Source organism: Anolis carolinensis, chromosome 2 (assembly GCF_035594765.1).
Source record: "Anolis carolinensis isolate JA03-04 chromosome 2, rAnoCar3.1.pri, whole genome shotgun sequence".
Classification (NCBI taxonomy): Eukaryota; Metazoa; Chordata; class Lepidosauria; order Squamata; family Dactyloidae; genus Anolis; species Anolis carolinensis.
The window spans coordinates 276,805,076-276,825,924 of NC_085842.1; the positions used below are offsets into that span (position 1 = coordinate 276,805,076).

At 42.2% G+C, this 20,849-nt stretch overlaps 1 protein-coding gene across 1 annotated transcript in view; it reads right to left on the reverse strand.

The window, feature by feature from the left end:
- Window positions 1-3,094: 3,094 nt before the first annotated feature.
- rhobtb3 (Rho related BTB domain containing 3) overlaps window positions 3,095-20,849 on the reverse strand; it is a 41,478-nt gene continuing 23,723 nt past the window's right edge. Inside the window, exons 9-12 of the mRNA XM_008103065.3 lie at window positions 20,473-20,646; window positions 12,422-12,588; window positions 9,950-10,046; window positions 3,095-6,649 (exon numbers count right to left, since the gene is read on the reverse strand). Coding sequence (XP_008101272.1) covers window positions 6,534-6,649; window positions 9,950-10,046; window positions 12,422-12,588; window positions 20,473-20,646 — 554 coding nt within the window. The 3' untranslated portion in view covers window positions 3,095-6,533. The remainder of the gene's footprint in view (window positions 6,650-9,949; window positions 10,047-12,421; window positions 12,589-20,472; window positions 20,647-20,849) is intronic.

Consider the following 20,849-nt stretch of genomic DNA (forward strand, 5'->3'; position numbering starts at 1 on the left):
TTTGATTTCTGCTTGAAGCTACTGAATGCTTTATAGGTAGTGATCTTATAATCTTTGAACTGAATTCAGGGCTACCTTTCTTGGCAACATGTCAAAACCTGAGTCATGGTTTCTATCTTATGAAGTGTGCTGTATGAACTCTGTTGTCAAATGAGGTATTAAAACAGGAATGAATGAAAACAGATAGAACATTTCTATCCACAACTGCAAGCAATAATGGTACTTCGCTATCACTGTGACACCTGTAAGGAAATTATGAAATAATGGTTAGAGTCCAGGTTGAAAGCCTACCTGAATGATACCTGAATGATACCTTGAGGCAATTATTATCTTACTTAAACATCCTCATAGGGTTGTTCAAGTTAAAATATGGGGAAGGAAGAAGACTGTAGTGGACATACACACATCTTTTGGGATTGTATTCAGAGGTACTTTGGGTTACACCTGCATATCTACTTTTTTGGATCTTGCAGACAGATATCTCTTTTTTTTCTGCACAAGGCCCCCATTCTGGAGCACAGCAACAGCTGAAGGATAACGAACTTAGTTTTGTCTTCCTGCCTACAATTAGCTATGCGGAAAGCAAAGCCAATTGCCTTATGAACAAATTTTGCATAGAAAACCCTGTGCTAGGTTCTGTAAGTCAGAAATATCTTGAAAGCAGACAACAGCAACAATATGCCTGAGCTTGTTTCCCACTGCTTTTGAGCACCAAGGAAGAAAGAGCAGCAGCCTGACTGGAAGAAGAGTAAGAAAGAACTCACTTTGCAAGCTATGACTGCCAGCTGTCTTATAATTATTGGCTGCTTCTAACTCAGGGTAAGTGTTAGATGTTTGAAATTTCAGTTGCCCTTCAGGTTTCATAATAAATTGAACATTTCAGATTCCTAGTTTTGGTCATGGGGGAAGGTTCAAAGAATACATAAAAGCATCAGGATTTTTTAAAAAATTCTAGCAACAATAAATGTTGGGGAGCCAAGAATAAACGTATTTTAATTTCTTAGGTGACATTAAGCACCACTGTGTGGGGGATACGTTCATTTTCCCCCTTTGGAATAAAAGGTTGGTACAGCATTTTCAGCATAGATTTGGACAGATTTGTCTGAATGTGAATTATTATATGGAATGTGTATTCTCATATGGCAACAAAAGCAGAAACAAAAAATATGTGTGACATCAGAGAAAGGAGCAGAGGAAAGTCCTTCCATAATGCCACTTCTACAAATCAAATCTATTTGCCTGTTTGTCTGTACTTTCTTTCTACTTTGCCTTCAGGCCAATCACATTTATTTCAGTAGACTCCAAAAAGACACCCTACCTTATCCTACTGGTTAGACATATTACTTTCCCATATGTTTGTCTACACAAAAAAACATACATCACTATTGACCTTTTGTGCATACCTTTGAGTACTAGGAAGCATTCATAACTGTCAGGCTTGGAAAGTTTCCCACACCTTGATGGTAATCAGGCTGTTAAGCTCTGCAAACTTCAGGGCGACCTGACTTTCCCACCTATGAATGCTAATGAACTTTGGGGATTTTTCCCCAGAGAAAAGGTCAGGTCACTATTTTCTGAATGCTGTTAGGTATGGTAATAATTACAGGTCTCATGTTGCAGTTTTCAGACACAGTGTAATTTTAGGGTTCTTATATTGTAAGAGAACGTGTTGGTTCTGCAACAGTGCCACAGGGGAAAGGGCAGTATTCGCTGTATCTGTAGATTTGACCCCAAGGATTTTTAATGCTATTAAGATTTCCCCATCCTAGGAACTAAATAAATTGTTCAGAAGTTATCTGTAGTGTTACAAATTTCATTCATGAGAATTCATCCATACTTCATTCAGTTCTTTGATTAATCATAAACCATAGGTAATGCTTGCAGAGCTTTGTCAAAACTTACAATTTTGCATGCTACAGTTCAACAGAAAATGAAAATTTTTGTGAGAACAGAGCAACATTGTATCCTTTAAAAATAACTTGTTAAATCAGGACCTGTACATTAGAGTGCTTCAGGTAAGGACGCTGAGGCGTGTAAATGAGTGACAGATAGAATTTATCATGTGTCATTATGTATGTATGTATGGATGGATTACCCCGGTGGCACAGTGAGTTAAACCATTGAGCTGCTGAACTTGCTGATCAAAAGGTTGGTGATTTGAATCCAGGGAGCTGTTAGCCCCAGCTTCTGCAAACCTAGTAGTTTGAAAACATGCAAATGTGAGTAGATCAATAGGTACCGCTCCAGCAGGAAGGTAATGGCGCTCCATGCAATCATGCCGGCCACATGACCTTGGAGGTACCTATGGAAAACGCTGGTTCTTCAGCTTAGAAATTGAGATGAGCATCAACCCCCAGATTCGGACACAACTAGATTTAATGTCGGAGGAAAACCTCTACCCTTACCTATTGTGCATGTAGCCCAATGAGGAGAAAATCATACACAAATGAATCCATGAGTATAAAACTTTTGGCCCTTCAAATTTTTCGGCCTAATATTACCATCAGACGTATCCAGCTTTGCCACTGGCAAGGGATTATGGGACTTGTAGTCTAAACTTGTACATGGCTATCAAGGCTGAGAGGAGACATGATAGCCATGTACAAATACGTGAAGGGAAGTCATAGGGAGGAGGGAGCAAGCTTGTTTTCTGCTGTCCTGCAGACTAGGACACGGAACAATGGCTTCAAACTACAGGAAAGGAGATTCCACCTGAACATCAGGAAGAACTTCCTCACTGTGAGAGCTGTTCGACAGTGGAACTCTCTCCCCGGGGCCGTGGTAGAGGCTCCTTCTTTGGAGGCTTTTAAGCAGAGGCTGGATGGCCATCTGTCGGGGGTGCTTTGAATGCGATTTCCTGCTTCTTAGCAGGGGGTTGGACTGGATGGCCCATGAGGTCTCTTCCAACTCTACTATTCTATGATTCTATGATTCTATGATTCTATGATTCTATGAAACTACTGAAGAAACAAAGGTTGTTCATTTCCATTCTAAGCATATTATGTATGTTGTCATTTTGGTTTTCAGACATGATACAAATTCCATGAACTGTATAATGTAGTTTAATTAATAAATAGGCGTAGGAAATGAACACTTAAGAAAAAAACGTTTTATTGTGTTTTTAATGTGGTGTTAAATAATACATTTAAAATTTTGTGAATGAAAAGCACCTTCTAACTTCAGAAATTATTTTTACATTTTCAACACATGCCATAATAAAATATCTCTTTTACCCAAAACATCTTTCTCTGTGTGACAGTTCTGTAACAAAGAATCTTATGAGGATCCTAGAATTGTCTCTCTATAATCGTCATACTGGTTTGAAATTAGCACGTAGTGATAACGTCATTTAAGAAATTATAACAGTCTTGTTATTTGAAATGATTCTCTTATAAAAATAGACTTTTAAAATAATCCCTTCAATATGTGAACTCTGCCAGCTTACTAATAACTATATTACTGGAAAAGCCGAAGTTATTGTAGGTTTTCTTTCAAATGAACTACATATGTATCTTCTCAGAAGTAAACACAATTGAACTTGTTAGGTTTATTTAAAGATAGATGGGCAGAGAATGGCTGTATTAATTGGCCAAGAAACTTCAGAAGAGAAACTTTAGGAATGTTATACCATGACTCCATACCTGTGGAAGGAATAGCAGCAATTAACAATCTGAGAGGGGATTATAATACAGGGAAATTGTGAGCTCTGTGCCACTTTTATGGCTCACTTGGTAGATCAAGCTGTGCAAGGATTTCTCAGGCTATTACTAATAATAAACATAAAAATTGATAATGTGTATGTCAGTATCTCGTGGGTTTTCCCATACTCAAGCTAAAAAAGAATTTAAAGTTTTACAAATGTATGTACCTAATGCACATTATACCAAACTACATGGGAATCAAACACTATAAACAAATGCTCCATGTGTGGTTTCCACTCCTTAAAACCCCCACTAATTTATCTCAGATCTAGGAGATGGTGAATATTATTATTTTTGATTCCTGCCATCTGCAGGAACATTAGTGGTTCTGCTTATTTCCATCATTTTATAGATAATCACTGTTGTACAAGCAGTACTTTACCACAAGAGGCCATAAAACCTAGACTGAAGTATAAAACTTAGGTTAGAGTATAAAAATTCAGAGTGCAATATGTATATGCCAATAGCCAACATCATCATGTGGCCACCCACTTCCAATATTCTAGAACCAGTTCTGATTTCAAAACCTCTTTACTTAAGAAGACTATTCCTAGGTTTAAATAGCAAAATCACTAGAATAAATTATTTAACCTATTTTGTGGCTTAATGTGGCTATAGTATGCAAAATCTATCTAGCACATGCAGGAAACGAGTGCAAGTTAGGAATTACCAACTATTTTTGAGTTTGCATACTTGGCAAGCAAGTAAACACTGCAATGAAAGGGAAAGTTTCATGCGCACCCTACTGATGTACCAAGAATGTATTTTAATTTTACAATTAAAGAAACAACTTGTGATTGATTCTATTTTGTATATTTGCATATTAGTTACAGTACGTCAAACAAAAATACCAAAAAATGCTTTTTAAAGCATATACTGGCAATCCCATTAATGAGGATGTAAGAGCTTCATAAATGAATCAGAAGTTTAAAAAAATACAAAGCACTATTTACATGAATTATGTGGGTTATACAGAAGCCAAGCTTGGTGTATTGCATTGTCCCAAAGTATGTGATGCATGCCAAGATTTTCCTGGTTGAAAGGTCTCTGTTTGTTCAGGGATCTTGTGAAACAAGCCAATGGTACACATACAAAGCCTCACAAGGCAATGAGGGGCACCTTCATCTTCCTAAGAGGGCATCTAATACGTTTGCTTCCTAAACAGTCCAGTCACACTGTTTCAATGCAGTCTGACTGGTTCAGTGTGACATGAAATGAACTGATAAGCGGCAGGAATGTCCTGCTGGTGAGCAGGTTCTCTGGGAATAGTAGTAGTGTCATAGATGAAAGGGAGAATGGGATGACAGAAGGCATTGAGCAGTGTGTTTAGGCTCCTCTGAATCTTCAAGTTTTGGATCCGCAGTGGCCAGAGCAGAAAAGTCTTTCAGGATCCTACCTTCTCCTACCCAGCACTTCAAAATATAAACCACAAGTCCTCTGGGATTTTAGCTTTGTTGGCACACAGGCTGCTTGCAGGTTTCTAGTGAGAATACTTGCAAGGACAGACTCATGTTCTTGGAGAAGTTCGAGACATAAGGTACTCTTTTGAAAATGAAGCACTGGATCACTTATCATAATTATTTATTATTTTCCATAGAAAAGAAGACACCCAGGCATGGATCATACTCCAATCTGCCCAGGAAAGGCAGTGTTCACATGACCCACAATGCCACTTTTTATTGGTGATACTCTGGCTCTTCAGTTATTTTTCCCTGCCACTCCTCTAGACAAGCGTTTCTCATTCCACAGACTTCTTTGGGTTTTGCTAGAGCTTGTCTTTTGTGGCTTGAGAACCTTTTAAATTATCCTAATTTAGATTTTTTTAAAAATCCTTTAAATCTTACTAAATTCTGCCTTTGTAAAAGATGTTATTCCTAACTCTCTTACCTTTCTTTCAAGGACCAAAACAATAACCACAAGGCCTTTTTTGGTTCCTTCCCACAGACAGAGAAGCCTGCCTTCACAGATGTAATTTTAGAACATTTTCCATAAAGGAATTTATGTGGAAAATGTTAAAAGTTAATTGGTTATTTACTTTGAAAGTACTAACCTAGACTTCTAGCCAAGTTTAATTTTTGGCCCTCTACTTAAATAATTTAGAAAACAACTTTGTAGAAAAACATTACAATGGGAACAGAAAAATGCAAAACAGCCTATTCTGCAATTGTCTCTTGCTTTCTACAACATGATCAGCAATAAATTATTGGTGCTATTTCAGTTAGACATCTCAATGAAGTTAAACATCAGTTATTTTTATGTATTTTTACACTACTACACAGGTTTAATGCAGCTACTGGGGGCAGCTACACTTGTGAATTTCTCAAATAGAAATGCACTACTAACAACTTTTACAGAATTCTCAAAAGGCTCGAAGGTAATTACAGAAACCCATCTGGAAAAGGGGTAGGTTTTCTTCAAATCTTAGCACTCCAGGCTCCAAATCAGAGATGATCTACTCACTGGCTAAGACTGTTGCTGTCCAAACTCTGGAAGGCCACAGACCATATTCATCTAAAAAATACCTGAAATAGCATAGCATGAGAAAAAAAAGTCTCTTTCTCTCTATATATTAAAAAAATAAAATCAGACCCAGCTGCACAACAGAGCCACTTCCTGGTTAAATGGTGATGCTGTCCTACAAACAGTTTTCACATGCTGCTAAAAAGCACAGTAGTTATGCATTACCAAGTGCAATATTTTATATATATATATATCATTTCACTGGAATTCAGACAAGGATTTGCTCTCCATCTTGTGAAGTTGTAAGATTCCTGACATGATTACTGCCCTGTGACTCTCCTCTTTGTAAATAAAGAAGGGTCCTTTTTCAGTTTACATTACTAGACAGTGGCATTTCCGAGAATGAATGTAGTTCCTGTATTCTGCAAGTTGTTTCAGGTACATACTAGATGGCCATCTATGCATCTCAACAAAATTGCGTTCTTCCACTGAAAGAAAAAAGGTGAAGTTTAGTGTCTTGTCATGACAAAAGAACTATAGATGAAAAACTATCTGTCTGATTTTACCTTGTGCTAGATATAACTGGCAATTCATTTCAAACATCTTTAACTTGGGCTGGAACAGGATAGAAAGTTATCAAAATTGGGTTAAAATGATATGGAAATACACAGCTTTAAAACAAGGCCGGGAATCATGTGTCTTCCTGGATGATTTTAGTCTATAAATCCCAAGAATCTTGGGGATGATAAACACTACCACTTGCCCGGGGATGCTGGGGGTTTATCATCTATATATATAAAAGGGTAATGAAATTTCGGCCTAGGACAAAACAACAAAACTACACATCCCAGAAACAATAAACTTGGCAGCACAACCCCTCATCCATGCCTCTACGTTCATACAACAAAAAGAAAAGAAAAATAAAGTCCTAATTAGAGGGAGAAGAATAATTGTTTTTATCCAATTGCTGCCAGTTAGAAGGCTAAGCTCTGCCCACTAGGTCTCCTAGCAACCCACTCAGCCCAGGGGACAGGCAGAGTTAGGCCTCACTTAGGCCTCTTCCCCACTGCCTATAAAATACAGATTATCAGATTTTAACTGGATTACAGTATATGGCAGTGTAGACTCCAGGCCCTTCCACACAACTATATAATCCATTTATAATCTTATATTATCTGCTTTGAGTTGGATTATCTTGAGTCCACACTGCCATATAATCCACTTCAGTGTGCATTTTATACAGCTGTGTAGAAGGGGCCTCATATAATCCAGTTCTAAGCAGATAATATAAGATTATAAATATAATATGTAATAATTACTGTGATATAATGATACAGAACAATATAATCTCTAAAATCAGGACAGTAAATAAAGAACAACACTCTGAAAGCATAAGCCACAGCAACACGTGGCCGGGCAAAGCTAGTAGAATAATAAAATAATAGTGTTGGAAGAGACCTCATGGGCCATCCAGTCCAACCCCCTGCAAAGAAGCAGGAAATCTCATTCAAGGCACCCCTGACAGATGGCCATCCAGCCTCTGCTTAAAAGCCTCCAAAGAAGGAGCCTCCACCACGGCCCGGGGGAGAGAGTTCCACTGCCGAACAGCCCTCACAGTGAGGAAGTTCTTCCTGATGTTCAGGTGGAATCTCCTTTCCTGTTGTTTGAAGCCACTCTTCGGCGTCCTAGTCTCCAGGGCAGCAGAAAACAAGCTTGCTTCCTCCTCCCTATGACTTCCCCTCAAATATTTATACATGCCTATCATGTCTCCTCTCAGCCTTCTCTTCTACAGCCTAAATATGCCCAGCTCTTTAAGCCGCTCCTCATAGGGCTTGTTCTCCAGACCCTTGATCATTTTAGTTGCCCTCCTCTGGACACATTCCAGTGTATCAACATCTCCTTTCAATTGCGGGGCCCAGAATTGGACACAGTATTCCAGGTGTGGTCTGACCAAGGCAGAATAGAGGGGGAGCATGACTTCCCAGATCTAGACACTACACTCCTATTGATGCAGGCCAAAATCCCATTGGCTTTTTTTACCGCCGCATCACATTGTTGGCTCATGTTTAACTTGTTGTCCATAAGGACTCCAAGGTCTTTTCCACATGTACTGTTGTCGAGCCCGGCATTCCCCATTCTGTATCTTTGCATTCCATTTTTTCTGCCTAAGTGGAGTATTTTGCATTTCTCCCTGTTGAACTTCATTTTGTTAGTTTCGTCCCATCTCTAATCTTTTCAGATCATTTTGAATCCTCTCCTGTCTTCTGGAGTATTGGCTCTCCCTCCCAATTTGGTTTCATCTGCAAACTTGATGATCATGCCTTCTAACCCTTCGTCGAAGTCATTAATAAAGATGTTGAACACAACCGGGCCCAGGATGGAACCCTGCGGCAATTCACTTGTGGCTTCTTTCCATTATGAAGAAGAAGCATTGGTGAACACCCTTTGGGTTCGTTTGCTTAACCAATTACAGATCCACCTAACTGTAGTTTTGTCTAGCCCACATTTTACTAGTTTGTTTGCCAGAAGGTCATGGGGGACCTTGTCAAAGGCCTTACTGAAATCCAAGTACACTACATCCATGACTTCCCTGTATCGACCCAGCTTGTAACTCTGTCGAAAAAAGGGATCAGATTAGTCTTGACATGACTTGCTTTTGATAAATCCGTGTTGACTATTAGCAATGACCGCATTTGTTTCCAAGTGTTTGCAGACCACTTCCTTAACGATCTTTTCCTGAATCTTGCCTGATAGCGACGTGAAGCTGACCGGATGGTAATTATTTGGGTCATCCTTTTTTTCCCTTCTTGAAGATAGGAACCACATTTGCCCTCCTCCAATCTGCTGGGACTTCTCCCTTTTTCCAAGAACTCTCAAAGATGATTGCCAATGGTTCTGAAATAACTTCTGCTAGTTCCTTCAGTACTCTTGGATGTAGTTGATCTGGCTCTCTAAATTCATTTAGAGAGGCCAGGTATTGCTGAACGATTTGTTTCCCTATTTGGGGTTGGATTTCCCCTAATCCTTCATCCACTCCATGTTGCTGAGGTTGAGGATGGCTTTCTTTTTGTGAGAAGACTGAGGCAAAGAAGGCATTAAGTAGCTCTGCCTTTCCCCTATCCCCTGTCACCATCACCCCATCGTCTCTTCGCAATGTGAGCCTACTCTCTATCCCAGCCTACAACTTCCAGAAATCCCAGCTGGGTTTATCAGCTGGTAGGATTTCTGAGAGTTGAAGTTCAAAAATATCTGGGGACCCCAGTTTGAGAACCACTACTCTATCCTAAATGTTAATATCAAATTCAATGCCAAATGCTCACTTCATTTTGGGATGATCACCTGAATAATATGAAGCTCAAGCCAAAAATGCCATCATTCTTGCTATGGAAGGGGGTGAGGTCTGTTCTTGCAAGTTATGCCTCAACTATTATTTTCAGATTTATTTTAATTCTTTTCACCCTCCAGTGCTATTCTGGGCTTGTGGTTTCACTAATCTCTGAAATATGTCTATGCCCATTTGAAACTTGTTGGAACCTGCCCTTTGAGAACTTCTGGGACATTTGTGTGTTTACCTTAGGAACCCATGAAATTATCTAGTACTGTCTGTGCCTAGCATATTTTGTCACTGCAAGCTTTAGAAAGCAGCAGATTGCAGCTAGTTTGGTGTTTACTTAAAAGCCTAACATTCTGCTAAAGTAAATGCACATTATTGTACTCTTATTTTGATATTGAGAGGTCCAACTACAAATCTCTTTTTTGTTTGCTTTGGAAAAAAATTGGTAAATTACCTGAAAGATCTTCAAAATCAGGTTTTTGACTGAAGATTAGGTAATTAGAAGCAATAAAATGGAGAAGCCAGTTGGAAAGGCAATCAGAATTATGAAACTGCAAGAGAGAAAGAGAAATAGAGGGAGGATCACCAATATTATATTGAAAAAACTTTAGCTTGAAAAAAAAAGTATATACATTCTTTAATTTCTAATCCCCATATATATGTTCAAAAGGGATTTAATATCGTCTTTATAATGCAATTTCAAGACCCACAGGGTAAAGTAACAATCAATCTATGTCTGTCTGCAGTGCAAAAAAGTTTAGATATAGTAAACCAAAGAAGCAGGAAAAACAATACAAGAGAAAGTACTTATGTTTTTACTTTAGAAAAAATGTCACTCTATAGGTAGGATTCAAGATTGTGACTACTGGAATCATTGTATTTATTTATTTATCGTGTCAGAAGCGAATTGAGAATACAGTTATAATGTATAGAAAAACCACAAACAAACTTTAAAAATTGGCATTACACTAAATTTCCTTTGACCAGAAGCTGGCCACTTATTCCTGTGAGTATCTCTGTAGACCAGCGGTTCCCAATCTGTGGGTCCCCAGGTTTTTTGTCCTACAACTCCAGAAATCCCAGCCAGTTTACAAGCTGTTAGGATTTCTAGGAGTTGAAGGCCAAAACATCTGGGGGCCCACAGGTTGAGAACCACTGCTATAGATCTTAGGAAGCTATTTCTTGATTTAAGGCATTGGCTTGCTGGCTGAAACCCAAACAAAGGATGGGCTGGAGATGTCACTGCCTTTGTCCTTTCATTACAGGCTGCTATTTCCCAATGGATGTCTAATGGTGTAATAATGGCTGAACAGTATAATTTCTCCAGTGATGTAAGAAGTAGACATCCTGTGATAATGTGGCATGTCTCATTGAGAGCCACATCCACTGTTTTAACATGGTGAGATGTATTCCACACTGGGCATGTGTATTCAGCAGCAGAGTAACAAAGCGCAAGGGCAGATTTCTTCACTATATCTGGTTGTGATCCCCAGGTTGTGCCCGTCAGCTTTTGTATGATATTATTTCTAGCACCCACCTTTTGCTTGATATTCAAGCAGTGCTTCTTATATGTCAGAACATGGTCCAGAGTAACGTATAAGAAGCACTGCATGAATATCAAGCAAAAACTGAGTGCTAGAAATCATATCACATGAAAGCTGACTGGCACAACCTGTGGATCACAACCAGGTATAGTGAAGACATCATGGCTCAAATGTAAGAATAATCCTTCCCCTACCCACCTGCTGGGCCCGGGCTGTGGCGCAGGCTGGAGAGCAACATGAACAGGCTGGAGAGCAAGCGCAACCAGCTGCAATGAATCACTGTGACCAGGAGGTCATGAGTTCGAGGCCCGCTCGGAGCCTATGTTTGTCTTGTCTTTGTTCTATGTTAAAAGGCATTGAATGTTTGCCTATATGTGTAATGTGATCCGCCCTGAGTCCCCTTCGGGGTGAGAAGGGCGAAATATAAATGCTGTAAATAAATAAATAAATAAATAAATAAAAATAACATACACAGAGACATATCTTACAGTTTCTATTTGACACATGATGACAATTGATGTTGGTGTCAAATGGCAGCATGACCAAGACACAGAAATCAGTTTGGGGCTATGTATGAAGGACTGCAGGATTATGTAGGTGGAAGCAGATTTGCTTCTAAATCACTATCCTAGAATAGCAGCAATCAGCGAGGGATAGAATACTGTATCTATTTGTTTTTTTCCCCATGTAACTGAAGGTTGTTATTTAATAAAGTGCTGCATGAAAAGAACAAAACCAAATCTCTGTTCTGTGGCACTGGATATACCAGTCTTCTGCCAGATTCTGGGTGAAGGTTGCTATGTATTTCAGCACAGAGATCAAAGAAACAGTAACCCTCTGAGGTATCTGCTCTCCAGACACATTATTAGTAAGGAGGACACTTGCTAGTCTCAATATATGTTTTTCTTCAATGATAATACAGAACAGATACTAACAGGAGGAAGAAGCGTACAGATACACAGAGAATCTATTGTTGTGAAAGAAGTCAATTCACAAAACAATTTTGGAAGTGAAGAACCATCACAATATAACAAAACAAAATAATCTTGGGAAGAGAACTTTATCAGAAGAACATGGGATATGTTAATATTGATAGGGTTATAATCTCTGCCCCAGATAGGACTGTCAGCTTGTGAAGTATCTGTACAGGCAGCCATCTGTTTGATGATGTCATTTGCTGCTGCTGCTGCATATAAATCTATATCATAGGAAACTTCATCATTTGAGTATTCAATTCCTTAAAAGGAAAGACTAGGCCAGTCAGTGCTTCTTCCAACCTCACCCCCAGATATTCTCCAAAAAGAATTTCATAAGTGGTCAGTTATTAATAAAAGTCAATCTGCATATATTTGATACATTTGTAACCAACCAGCAGTACATACCTTAGCTTTTCGAAGTAAGCTAACAACACTCAGGCTTGTTGACGCTAATTCCCGACTGGGCATGCTCTGTAGCTGTGTGATAATGTAAAGCTCACAGATGTGCTGGAGCCTTGACACCTGGTACATCTCTGCACAAATCAAAAGGGACATCGCTTGCAGGATGCTGCCTGGTAAAAAAATATCAAATGTGGGTTAGATTAGGGCATATGGACTAGCAAGGTAATCGGCACAGTTACATACCTTTAAACTGTACTGGCCTATCTTTTGCATTCATATAGGTCAGCAGTCATTTTTAACTAACTCTTTCTACAAATATAAACTTCTTGATCTCTTGAGAAAATTCCTGAGATTTGATAGTTTTTGAAAAGTCACTTTTTAGATTACAATGCCAAGAATCCTCCAGATCGCATAACATTTTGAATCATAATCCAAAAAAGTAATTTTTCCAAAGTCTATGTGAAACAGGTAATAGCCTACATGTTTCTAAAGAGTAAATGCATAGCTATTCAACCAAAAACATACAAATATAAAGCAGCAGCTTCACTTTTAAGTTAATCATCAATCACAAAACATAAGTGAAGTTTATCTAAGGAAGCTCAATATATAGTCTATGCTAGACCAAAAGTGCATGAATTCCAGCAAATGTAATCCCTATGGAATCTGCAGAACAAAAAAACAGATAGTGTCTCAGGCTCTTGAGAGTTTTCCTTCCTCTTTGTGAAACATGCTGCAGATTTTTGTACACACAAAAAGGTCTTATTGTTCACTGTAGAGAGACTGAAACACTAAAGGTTCTTCTTTTTCTTATTGCTAACTGGAAATGTGATAGATAGATTGGAGCATAGCTATAGAATACTTTATTGGCTTCTTCCTCATAGAAAGAAGAAAACAAAGAAAACAACAGTGCATGTGGAGAAAATAAAAGGAGAGACATGGAAGAAGTGGTTTCTTTCAAAGTTGTGATGACTCATGGGCCATGTAGTCCCGTTCCTAGTGCTGTTGTGACAGATGAAGAGGAAAACTTGGGTTTTCCACCATTTCAGCCAGAAAGGGAACTTTCCCAGCCAGAATTGGAGCCCTTGCACCTGCAGGAGGTTTGTCTTCCAGAAATCTGCCAAACAAGCCCTGAGAATAAATCTCCCCCATTTTCTCGCCGTAATTATTATCAACAACAAAAAGGAGTTCAGCAGGCTAATCGCAGAAGCCTGAGAATCGCAGCAAAGCATTCAGATGATTAAGCCTGCTTTCATGAGAAATTTTAGGGAGTCATACATCTGGGCACAGAGATTGACTTTCGTTTCTGATTCCCCAGAGAAGTGTTCTTTGGTGGGAAAACGGGACCCTATTTAGGTTCCTTGCGCTTTAGGAATCTTGCGGAGTCAATTCGTCAGCTACTGGAGTAGTGTGTGTGGACAGCGCTACTCCCACTTCCAAGCCTCGTTCCTGTTTCCAAGCCTCGTTCCTGTTTCCAAGCCTCCGCTCCCAGCCTTGTTTACTCCCTGGATCTTGCCTTGCTTCCCGGACCTTGCCAAATAATTACCACGGATCTTGTTCTTGCTCCTCGTTTCTTGTTGCCTTGTTTCAAGCCTTGTGTTCCAAGAATCAAGTTACTTCCTAGCCTTGCTCAAGTTTCATGGACTAAAGGACCTTGTCATCTCCCCTCACTTTGCTCGGCAAAGTGAGTGTTTCGGTTATTGGATTACAACTTTGGACCTTAATATTTCATATTGGACATTGTTTCTTTGGACTAATTTTGACCTTCCCTGAAAGGTCTACTTCTGAACTATTTCCTACACTTGCTTTTATTAACTTTATATATTCCCTTAATAAAGATATTAGATAGATTCTGGCCTCTGTGTATGGTTATTGGTGCTCTGCAGCCTGGGTCGTGACAGTTTGACTCCGCCACCCTAAGCACCAATTAACCTAGGCCAGAATGTCTACCGGAGCCGGACCGGGGGCCCAGCCACTCAGCTACACCATCGACAAGGACGAAGTGGACCGTATCCGTGATAAGCTCAACGCGCAGGATGGTGAAATAAGGGGTTTGAAGGAGCGCGGAATCCGTCTCCCGGCCATGGTGTTGCCAACCAAGTTTTCTGGAGAAGCTTCTAAGGTTCATGTTTTCCGTCGCCAATGCCAGGCTTATCTAGAGGCCCGTGCTGCCGAGTTTCCCCAAGAAGACATCAAGGTGGCGTGGATTTACAGTCTCCTAGACGGGCCAGCGGCCAACTGGGCGACGGCACTGTTCGACCAAGTTTCCCCACATCTAAGATCAGCGCAACACTTCTTGGACCACCTTAAGGCGACCTGGGGGATCGAGGACAATTTGGAGGCAGCTGGCCACAAACTCCGGTGCCTCTCCCAAGGGGACAGACCCTTGTCCCAGTACATAGCCGAGTTCCGAGTGCTGGCCCATAACACCGGATGGAACGATGTAGCCCTCAGAGGACAATTTCGGGAGGGTCTCAACATCGAGATGCTGGAGGAAATCTCCAAGGTGGATCCTCCACACTCTCTTGAAGCACTCATTGATCAATGTTTACGAGCTGAAGTCATGCTCGCCAACAGAAGGCAATGGATCCGAGGCCAGAGCGGTAGGACCGGAGCGAAACCTCCCGCTCCCACCGGCGTCCAGCCGCGTCCAGTGTGGAGACCCCCGCCACCAGCCCCATACCCCAGAGGAAGCGAGGAGGTGCAGATGCAGTTGGGCAATGTGCGTCCCAGATTAGATGCCGCTGAGAAGGCCCGCCGCCAACGCCTAAATCTCTGTTGGTACTGCGGAAACGGGGGCCACTTTGCCAGAGAGTGTCCAGCCAAAGGGAAGCCCGCCGCTCCTGGCGGCGGCGTCCTCCACGGAGACGAAGACGTCTGAGGCGGCTGGCGCACAGCCGGCGGGGGAAGCCAGCGACCGGGCGTAGAGAGGCTCGCCAACCCGGTCAAAAACCCCACTCAAGAGCCGCCAACCGGGGTCCTATTTCTCCTAGTGGTCACCTTGTGGTCAGTGAAAAAAGGACCCGTCATGGTCCATGCCATGATAGACTCAGGAGCCACAAACAATTTCATTGATAGAGAGTATGCCGACTCTCTGGGATTACAATATCATGACTTCAAGAACGCCCGTGTGGTGCAAGCCATCGATGGCCGCCCCCTCAAGACAGGTCCAGTAAGCCAGTGGTCGGAACCCACCAGAATGTGGATAAGGGAACACATGGAAGAGATTTCCTTCTTTGTTACCGAGGTTCCCCACTTCCCTGTGATTTTGGGAATTCCATGGCTGACACTCCACGACCCAAGCATCTCCTGGTCCAACAGAGAACTGCAGTTTGCTTCAAAATATTGCCAAAACCATTGCCTTGTAGCCAAGGTCTGTCATGCCACAGACGCTGAACCCATCATCACCTTGCCCAAGAAGTACTCGGAATATTGGGATGTATTCAATGAAAAGGAAGCCGAGAGACTACCCCCACATAGACCTTATGACTGTGCCATTGACTTGGTGGAGGGGGCCCCAATCCCGCGAGGACACCTCTACTCCCTGACTGAACCAGAGCAAGAAGCTCTCAGGGAGTTCTTAGAGACAAACCTCCGCAAGGGGTTTATCAGACCCTCTCAATCCCCAGCCGCTTCCCCAGTGATGTTTGTGAAAAAGAAGTCAGGGGACCTACGCTTGGTGGTGGACTATAGAGCATTGAACAATATCACTAAGCGAAACCGGTATCCCCTGCCTTTGATCTCGGACCTCTTAGACCGGCTTCGAGGGGCTAAGGTTTACACCAAACTGGATCTTCGAGGAGCTTATAATCTAGTTCGCATCAGGGAAGGGGACGAGTGGAAGACTGCCTTCCAGACTAAATTCGGTTTATTCGAAACCCTGGTCATGAATTTCGGTTTATGTGGAGCTCCCGCAACGTTTCAACATTTTGTCAACGATATCTTTCAGGATTATCTAGACCGGTTCTTGATTATCTACCTGGACGATTTTTTGGTGTTTTCTAGATCACAATCAGAACATGAGAACCACGTCAGAATGGTGTTACAACGATTGCGGGATCATGGACTTTATGCCAAGCTGGAAAAATGCGCTTTTGATCTACAAGAGGTAGATTTCCTGGGATATCGTGTCTCGCCACTAGGGCTCACCATGGACCCGGCAAAGGTTGCAGCAGTATTGGAATGGCGGGCGCCAACCAACAAGAAAGAGGTGCAACGCTTCTTGGGGTTCGCGAACTACTACCGCAAGTTCATTCCAGACTTTGCCCGCTGGTCTGATCCAATCACCAGCTGCATCCGAGGGAAACAGCCTTTCCGCTGGACAGAGCAAGCTGAGAAAGGATTCCAACAACTAAAAAAATTATTCACGTCACAGCCAATCCTTCAGCACCCAGATCCTGAAACCCCTTTTGTCGTACAGGCAGACGCCTCCGATGTGGCAATTGGAGCGGTACTCTTGCAACCAGTGGGAGAACATCTTCACCCTTGTGCCTTTTACTCTCGTCAACTGACCGCCCCAGAGAGAAACTACACTATTTGGGAAAAGGAACTTTTGGCCATAAAGGCAGCCTTTGAAACTTGGAGACATTGGTTAGAAGGGGCCAAATTTCCCATTGAGGTCCACACTGATCATCGGAATCTAGAACATCTAAGAACTGCCCGCAAACTAAATCAGAGACAACAACGCTGGGCTTTATTCTTTGAGCGTTTTGACTTCCAAATTCATTATGTAACCCCAGCCCAGACCAAGCAGGCAGATGCTCTGTCACGAAAACCGGAATATGCTGCAGGGCGCAAAGAGACCTTTGAGTCCCAATTGCTGCAGCCCGAGAACTTTGCCACGCTCACAGTGGGAAACACCAAATCCACTCCAATTGAATCTACTCCCTCTACTCCAGGGCCCCTTTGTGCTCAGGAAATCAGGGCCAGTCAACAAGCAGATGCCTGGGCTCAGGACCAACTTCGCCAAGGACTACATTTTCCCTTCTCGCTTAAGGATGGTTTACTTTGCTATAGAAATCATGTCTACATCCCCCCGGGGCCGGGCAGGGAAAGGGCACTTCGTCTGTGTCACGACTGCAAGCCAGCAGGGCATTTCGGACTATTTAAAACCATGCATTTGATCCTAAGAGATTTCTGGTGGCCCAAGATCCGCAAGGATGTGGAAAAATATGTCAATTCCTGCCCAGTATGCCAGCGCTCCAAGACAAGACGGGAGAAACCCTCAGGGCTTCTGCATCCCCTTCCTACTCCATCTCGCCCATGGGAAATAATCTCGGCGGATTTTATCACTGACCTACCACCTTCCTGTGGATTCACCACGATCCTAGTGGTGGTGGACCTTTTTACCAAGCTCGCCCATTTCATTCCCTGCGATGGCCTTCCCACGGCCAAAGAGACTGCAGATTTATTCCTTCAGCATGTTTTCAGATTGCATGGTTTGCCCAAAAGTTTGGTCACAGACCGTGGGTCTCAATTCACCTCTCGTTTCTGGAAAGCACTACAAAAACTATTGGGCATAGACTCTCGTTTATCTTCGGCTCACCATCCCCAAACGGATGGGCAAACTGAGCGCACCAATGCCACTCTGGAACAATACCTTCGCTGTTATGTAAACTACCAGCAGGACAATTGGGCTTCCCTATTACCGCTGTCGGAGTTTGCCTATAACAATGGTGTCCAGGCTTCAACTAAAGAAACCCCGTTCTTTGCAAACTACGGCTTCCATCCACGTTTCTTTCCTTCTATTGTTGAAACCTCAGAAGTTCCCGCAGCAGAAGACTGGCTGCAGGAACTCACAGCGGTGCAACAACTTTTGCTCCAGCAACTAGACCAAGCCAAGGAGGACTATAAACGCCACGCTGACAAACATCGCCAGCCGGGCCCCGAAATCAAGGTAGGAGACCGGGTTCTTCTGTCCACTCGCTTTTTGCCCTCCCATCGCCCTTGCCGGAAGTTAGATGCCCGTTTCATTGGTCCCTATCCGGTGGTGGCGCAACTTAACCCCGTGACTTTCAAACTCCAACTCCCGCGCTCTATGCGCATTCATCCAGTGTTCCATCGCTCCCTGCTCCTTCCGGCGGATGGTGTGCGCCCTGATGCAGACCGGCCGCCCCCCCCTCCTGTTTTGGTGGATGGGGAGGAGGAGTTCGAGGTTCAGGACATTTTGGATTCTCGCTTTCACCGCCGCCGCCTGCAATATCTCATTGACTGGGTGGGTTTTGGGCCCGAGGAACGCTCATGGGAAGACGCTTCCACAGTCCATGCCCCCGATTTAACCCGCCGCTTCCATCAGACCTACCCCACCAAGCCGCGGCCTCGCGCCTCGGGGAGAGAGCCCTATTTTGAGAGGGGGCTTGAGGAGGGGGATAGTGTGATGACTCATGGGCCATGTAGTCCCGTTCCTAGTGCTGTTGTGACAGATGAAGAGGAAAACTTGGGTTTTCCACCATTTCAGCCAGAAAGGGAACTTTCCCAGCCAGAATTGGAGCCCTTGCACCTGCAGGAGGTTTGTCTTCCAGAAATCTGCCAAACAAGCCCTGAGTCAAAATCTCCCCCATTTTCTCGCCGTAATTATTATCAACAACAAAAAGGAGTTCAGCAGGCTAATCGCAGAAGCCTGAGAATCGCAGCAAAGCATTCAGATGATTAAGCCTGCTTTCATGAGAAATTTTAGGGAGTCATACATCTGGGCACAGAGATTGACTTTCGTTTCTGATTCCCCAGAGAAGTGTTCTTTGGTGGGAAAACGGGACCCTATTTAGGTTCCTTGCGCTTTAGGAATCTTGCGGAGTCAATTCGTCAGCTACTGGAGTAGTGTGTGTGGACAGCGCTACTCCCGCTTCCAAGCCTCGTTCCTGTTTCCAAGCCTCGTTCCTGTTTCCAAGCCTCCGCTCCCAGCCTTGTTTACTCCCCGGATCTTGCCTTGCTTCCCGGACCTTGCCAAATAATTACCACGGATCTTGTTCTTGCTCCTCGTTTCTTGTTGCCTTGTTTCAAGCCTTGTGTTCCAAGAATCAAGTTACTTCCTAGCCTTGCTCAAGTTTCATGGACTAAAGGACCTTGTCATCTCCCCTCACTTTGCTCGGCAAAGTGAGTGTTTCGGTTATTGGATTACAACTTTGGACCTTAATATTTCATATTGGACATTGTTTCTTTGGACTAATTTTGACCTTCCCTGAAAGGTCTACTTCTGAACTATTTCCTACACTTGCTTTTATTAACTTTATATATTCCCTTAATAAAGATATTAGATAGATTCTGGCCTCTGTGTATGGTTATTGGTGCTCTGCAGCCTGGGTCGTGACAAAAGTGCAGTTTCTTTTCCGTCTTTAAGGATTTATTCATAATCTCATGGATTACAACTTTAGTCTACAATAGTTATTAAATCGCATGTACTTAAGTGGATTTAAAGATCAGGGCCTAAAACATGCACATTTATATTTCTTTTATATTTAGCAAGAAGCCAAAAAAAATTAAAATAACATTTGGTTTGTAGGTTTGTTTTTTGCCAAATCAAAGTAGCCACATATTATTCAGCTAAAGTGGTAATGGACGGAGCCATTCTCTTATCAGGCAGTACTTCAAGACACTGGTGAAAGATGGGCAGATTAGAATAGTACAACAGTAGCTTCCAACTGACCCAAAGTGCCCTAAGTGAACAGTACTGATTTGCCTGCACTCGGCTACTTCTATGTCTGTCACCACATTGAAGGCTGTCAATAAGGGAATGTGGTACTCTTAACTTCAGTAACTGCTAAATGGGCAGTTTGTAATCTTATGCCACTCCTTTTCACAAACAGGTCAGATCTGATATTCCTGTTTGTATTTCTTAATCCTGGAAGGTTAATCTTCAAACAAAAGAAGATCCAATCAGATCTATCACCATCTATTCCCAGCCATACCTTCCATTCAGCTATCCCATCACCATCCCTGGCCCACTGATAAGCTATTTATGTAGTGTACAGTTTTAAATGATGATTTCAGCATACTGTGAGTGAACATGGGTTGAACAGAAGATAAATTTGAAGATAAAAAATATGTTCGTATATGCTTACCTGGACAGCAGGAGTCAGTATACAGATACTCTAAAAAAGACAGGAAAGTGTCTTTGGCAATTCCATAAACTGGAACCAGAAAACTATTTGATTCTATGTAGTTACCATTAAACATAGCTGCCATTACCTCACAGCGAGCCACCAGGACTGCTCTGTGAGCTGGCACTGTGGCACCTGCAAGAAAGGAGAAAAGGCGACACATAGAAAACAATGTCCTTAGTATCAACATTTTCACGCTTCAAAATATTTAAGTGAAAAAGTTTGGTTACCAAAATTCTGGAAACCCAATTTTAAGAGAAAAGTACCATCTTATTTACAGCAGAACCTCCATTTAATGGAATCTAGAGCCACAGTACCTTCAATATACCTAAGGCTAT